The sequence below is a fragment of the Hakea prostrata genome, chromosome 9 (genome assembly GCF_041222555.1).
Source record: "Hakea prostrata isolate BN-2017 chromosome 9, UWA_Hpros_2, whole genome shotgun sequence".
NCBI lineage: Eukaryota > Viridiplantae > Streptophyta > Magnoliopsida > Proteales > Proteaceae > Hakea > Hakea prostrata.
Genome location: NC_142608.1, coordinates 29,816,319 through 29,821,996, shown reverse-complemented (window position 1 = coordinate 29,821,996; position 5,678 = coordinate 29,816,319). Strand labels below are relative to the sequence as shown.

Genomic DNA, 5,678 nt, shown 5'->3' with positions numbered 1-5,678 from the left:
TGGTTGACTCATTGGTCGATTGGACCAATCGACCAATCAATCGACCAATTGATTCTGTTTTTGAAATTTGAATCCTGTCTCTTCTATTTAAGTCTAATCTCGGGAATACTCCGCGTCGTCTGCCTCCTAAGCCTCTGGAACGAGTTAGAACCCTAATCTAACCCATTCCCTTGCATTCTTTGGTGATCTCTCGCAAAGACTTAAAGAATTCTTCATCCTCCTACAGCAAATGTATGATTTCACTCACTCTCTCTTCTACCTCTGATTTTCTTTCTTTAATTCTGTTCTTCGTTGAGATCAGGAAGAAGATGATGCACTCTTGCAACCATCTATTCCATGATCTCATCATGGTTTTTAAGATCCATGATCATCATCATGATCTTAACCTCAGCCAGTGGAATCTTCGAAAACCTAACCCTAATCCTTTGTAACCCTAACCTGTGAGATCGTCTGGAGAGCTTTTGGTAACCTCCCTTGTGAAGGAAAATCTTCTTGGGTAATATTGAGTTAACCTAAACTTCATCATTGAATGACCCTTCTTGTTATTTTTGGCTAACAATTTATCTCCCTTCATCCAGAGCTCTGAATTAATTTCCGAGGGAACCAAAAAGGGTGAAACCCTAATTCTTGGGTAAGATCAAGAACCTCTAGTTTAATCATGGTAACCCAATCAATGTGTTTTCTTTACTATATTTGTAATCCTCATATCCTAATTCTTGAATCTTTGATTATAATATTTTTCTCTCATAATCTATGTTTAACCTAGTAGGTTAACCTTTGTGTTCCTAGGTTATAATTTGGGAACTTGATTTGATTTATGTTTTGATATCCTCTATACCCTAGAATACTACCATGATAATTCCCCTCTGATTTGTACCCTTTTGAACCATCGAATTCGATTCTTGATTCTCAAAATTCGGATTCTTGTAGGCCACTGTTTGCATTGGTCGACTCATTGGTCGACTGGTCCAGCAGACCAATCAATCGACCAATGAGTACAACAACCTCATTCTTGGTCTGTTTCGATTGATTTATGATCTTTTCCTTTATGCATCTTTCCTAACATGTTGTGTGCACTTGTTTAGACTGTCTTCTCAGGTTTAGTCAAGATCATACTTGATTCTTTAAGATCCTATCCAAGTTAGAAGGTAAGGACAGTTAATTCCTTAACTACATAGATTGCTTGTTCTCTGGTTTCTACTTTATGAAACTATGAGATTACCTACTGTTATTGTATTTTAATTCTGATCTCCTACTGTGGGAACAGTAGCACTTGTTTATATTTTCTTTTTTATTATTCATGATATATGAGTTACTGATTATTGCCTAATCTGATTTCTGCTTTTACATCCTCTTGTATATGATGAAGTGTTGATTGTGTATGTCATGACTGATCTGAATGTGTTTGTTTAAGTTTGGGATTGGGAAGTGTCCTTTTGACGCTTCTGTCCTTGGACATCGGAGGGAATAGCATGGGATGTTCTCCAAAGATGCCCATTGACGCTTTCCCGAATCAATGGTTGTCATACCTAGGGATGTCTAGCAGTGTTTGGCTAGGATATACCCCTGTTATATCAGACCCGATTCGGAAGGGTATTGAGACCGAACGACCCGTGGTAGCAATGGGGATTCATGGGCGCTCAAGACCGGTGAGTTATATCCGTGAGAGGATGGGAATCACATTGTGGGGGCCATTTATTGGAGGGTTGCATATGGCTAGACTTGGGCTCATGGGCACTCGAGACAGGTGAGTTATATCCGTGAGAGGACATGAGAGCTTCCCGTTTACCATATGTGGATAACCAATAGGGTTGATGAGTCCGATGAGTAATGTCCGTGACTCTAGTGTGAAGGATACCGGAAAGGATCCCGAGAGGGGAGGAATGGAAGTATCTGGAACTGACTTGATGTAACTGACTAGATGACTTGCATTGGGCTAGGCTTTTCCCTGACATGTGCCGGTACTTATGCCAAATGGTTGTGAGAGAGTGTGTTGACTTAACCCCTACCATGGTTTGTCCGAGAGGGATGCTCGGACCCACTACAAACAGGAGCCGTATGTGTGACCTACCCAAAGAAATACGGTGCTATGACTTAAAGCATGTCTACCATAGAGACCAGCATACATAGAGTTTAGATGCATTCACACTTTACCTGTTTCATACTGCATTGCGTCATGTTATGTTTTGCCACATGTTATCTATGATGTTATGGATTAACTACCTTACTGAGTTTCTTCGAAACTCATTCATTTTTTGTATATTCTTTGTTTAGATTATCCTGCAGGTATAGATTATTATGACGAGCAATACAGTGAAGCGCAAGCCAATGAAGCGTATTACACGCAAGGTGCTGGCGACGATCAAGATTACTCTGATGATCCCCCGGCGGATCAAGCTGCGTACTACTTTTGAAAACAGCATAGAGTTAGAACAGATTCAATGGATTGACGAAGTCCATACTTATGAAGACGTTATCAATAAACTAGAAGACGCTTGATCTTAGTTTATTTCTTAGTACATTTGTTTCAGTTGTAATTCCTTTTGACTTTCATACTACGTTCCGCTATTTTGGTGAAGTGAGTTTCCGCCTCACTTTACTCCTTTTTGATATCATTGGATATCCGATATCTTTTCCACACTCTGATTATACTGATTATCCATTATTGTTTTGAACCTTTGTTTATAATATTAAACCTTGATTATTTCCTGTTTATGATTATGTTATTGTATATGTGGGAGGATGATTTCCTCGATACTTGATCTTCGGGGCTGTGGATCACACTCTCGGGTATGCCAGTTAGGGTACCGGCTGGGAGGATGTGACAACTGTCCTTACCTTAAATAGCTTCAATGAATATCCGAAGATCAAGAGAATGGTTCAAAACTTAGCAAATAAACCCTAAACAAGCATAGATACAACATTAGGAAAGAAGCCGAGAAGATCGGAGGTCAAACGAATCAAATTGGACGAAGAACACAGCTACTGTTAGCCTTGGTTGATTGGGTGGTAGCTTGGTCCAATCGACCACCTGAACAGAGACGCATCGAAATCTGATTTTTTATCGGAAACTCATTCTACAAGATCCAAAACACTACAAAACTTGGAGGAAACCTCTAAAACAGTAATCTAAGACTAATTAGCATAGATTAGACACTAACAATGATAATAAAAAAAATTAAAAAAAAATTAAAAAAAAATTAAAAAAATTAAAAAGTTAAAAAATTTAAAAAAAAATCCAATACTTACTAATTTGGAAACATGACTTTCTAATTCTGTAAAAATCATAGTTTTCGATGAAAACATGCTATGAACTCAAGAGAGGAACTAGAGATGATAAGATCTCACTCTAGTAGAACATAATCGGTAGATCATACATGAAGCTAGCATACAAAACATATCTAACATGCTAGAGAAATCAAATCGAAAGAATGATCATGGCTGCATGAAGAAAACATAAGATTCATAGCTATGATCAAGTATGAAGATCATTGGAATGAATGGAGATTCATTCGCAAACTTGAATACTGTAAAAAGAAGTGTTGGCAAGTATGCAATACCTTATTCATGATCATAGTACAGAGATTAGATCATGCTCGAGTAAATCAATAAGAAAGTAAGAGGTTACTAACCTTGAAGATGAACAAGAGATGAAGAACTTGAGATCTTGCAAGAGTTCTTCACAAACACCAATGAGAGGCTTTGAGAGAGGCTTCCCACATTCTTTGAGGGTTTTAGAAACAGAGGCTAAGAAGCACATACTTCTATTATATAGAGCACCAAAAGACCTAACAGAGGATCTTTGGTAGATTCTGTCCCTGTTGGTCGATTGGCCCAATCGACTACCCAGTCAACCAAGCATGACAGCAAGGCCAAAACAGGGAAATGAGAGCCTATATCAAATCCAAATCCAAAGAGCTTCTCCCAACTCAACATATGACTTACCTAGTATAGAGGAATGCTTTCAATTATGTCCAACTACACTTTAAGTCCATCAACTAGTCTCAACATCATCAAGGTGCGGTTTCATTTCCAAATCTGTCAAAGCTTCCAAGTATGGAATACCATCATCAACTTCCATGGGTTCTGAATCAAACAACATGTCTTCCACTGAGATGGCCCATAGTTGGCTTCTTCCTTTACTTCGGGTCTTTGGACTTACAAACAACAGGGTTTCCGGGTCAAGGTTAGGGCTGGGTTTCACAACCTAAGCCTTGACAAAGGAAAGAACCAAATAAACAAGAATAAAGGCTGCATATAGTACCATGTTAAACATGTTAGAGAGAATCAATATGACCTGGTGTGATGGAGCATGAAGGAAGAAGAGAAACAAACAGGTGAATTGAGGGAGGAGAAGAAAAAGGGAAGTTTCAGCGGAAACACGAGACAAGAGGGAAGACTGGGGTGATAATCTTTTGTCCCTTCTACTGTTGATTCCATCGCTTTATATAGCCTTACAATTCATTGAGGGGATCATTCTCTAGCAGGCTCAATCGTAAGTATGCAATGCTACATTGACAGCTGTCCAAATCCTAAATACCATGACCCCTTTTACACGAAGCCCCTACAATTCGTAATCCTTTAAAAGGCTGATGTAAGAATCCTTCTGGAAGACCTCCTCGCTTGGTTTTCATTGCCTTCGTCTCAATGTTGATTATGAACGACGTTGGCCCGATATGTGGCTGTCTCATCGTAGGTGGCATATCACGATGATGTGGATCAGACTAGCTGACCGATGATTATATTAGTAGAGAATCAGTTATAAGGCAAGCTGGCACATGTTATAACCTGATAAAATAAACCTATGAACTAAATATTACAGGCTACATGATTCCCTTATCTTTCACCAAAGGGATTCGTAGTAGGATTTCCCATTTTATGTTTAAGCAAGTAGAGCATGTGTGACATCTATGCACTAACTTGAAATGTTGGTTTAATGCCATGCAAATTCTGTAATTCAGTTTGCTAACCCCATCAAAATGACTGGAATGTTGAATTTCATTTTATCATATGTAGTCGTCACTTTCTTTAACTTGAAATGTTGGTTTAATGTCATGCAAATTCTGTAATTCAGTTTGCTAACCCCATCAAAATGACTGGAATGTTGAATTTCATTGTATCATATGTAGTCGTCACTTTCTTTCCCAGTTGCATTTCTGGTGTTAAACGTTGAGAAGTTATCATTTGTTGAGTTCAGACCTCATTTATTTTTAATGACTTCTGTTTGCCCAGTGAAGCAAGAAAATCCTTGAACAGGCCACCACCTCGAAAGGTGCTTGACAACCTCATTTACAATTACACTCCTACTTACTGTGGGAGGGCTGGGTGAGTCCTCTGACTCCAAGAATTTGACTGAAGTTGTATATGTATATGAGTTTCCAGACTAAAGTTTGATCTTGCTATTTGGTTGCAGGAAGGGATATGGTGAGGTCTACATTTTCTCCTAATCTTGGACCCAAAATTATGTTGTGCAGTGTAAAGTTGGTTTAAGATGGACTGTTGGCACTCGAATAGCTAGCCTTTCATTAATTGAAAATAGTGCCAAGGATAGCTTTTAGTTCCTTAAGAATTCTTTGCACAAATTTATGTATGTAAAGAAATGATTGCAGAGGTTAAAATAGATATTGTAGGAAAACGTATTTGAATGTTTATTTTGTATTGGATTCTAAATCAAACTG

The 5,678-nt window shown here is 38.4% G+C and overlaps 1 protein-coding gene across 1 annotated transcript in view; it reads left to right on the top strand.

Annotated features, from left to right (window-relative positions):
- The window catches only part of LOC149005100 (gamma-glutamyl hydrolase 2-like), a 124,962-nt gene extending 119,515 nt beyond the window's left edge, over positions 1-5,447 (top strand). Inside the window, exons 9-10 of the mRNA XM_089169595.1 lie at positions 5,233-5,325; positions 5,414-5,447. Coding sequence (XP_089025721.1) covers positions 5,233-5,325; positions 5,414-5,447 — 127 coding nt within the window. The remainder of the gene's footprint in view (positions 1-5,232; positions 5,326-5,413) is intronic.
- Positions 5,448-5,678: the final 231 nt, after the last annotated feature.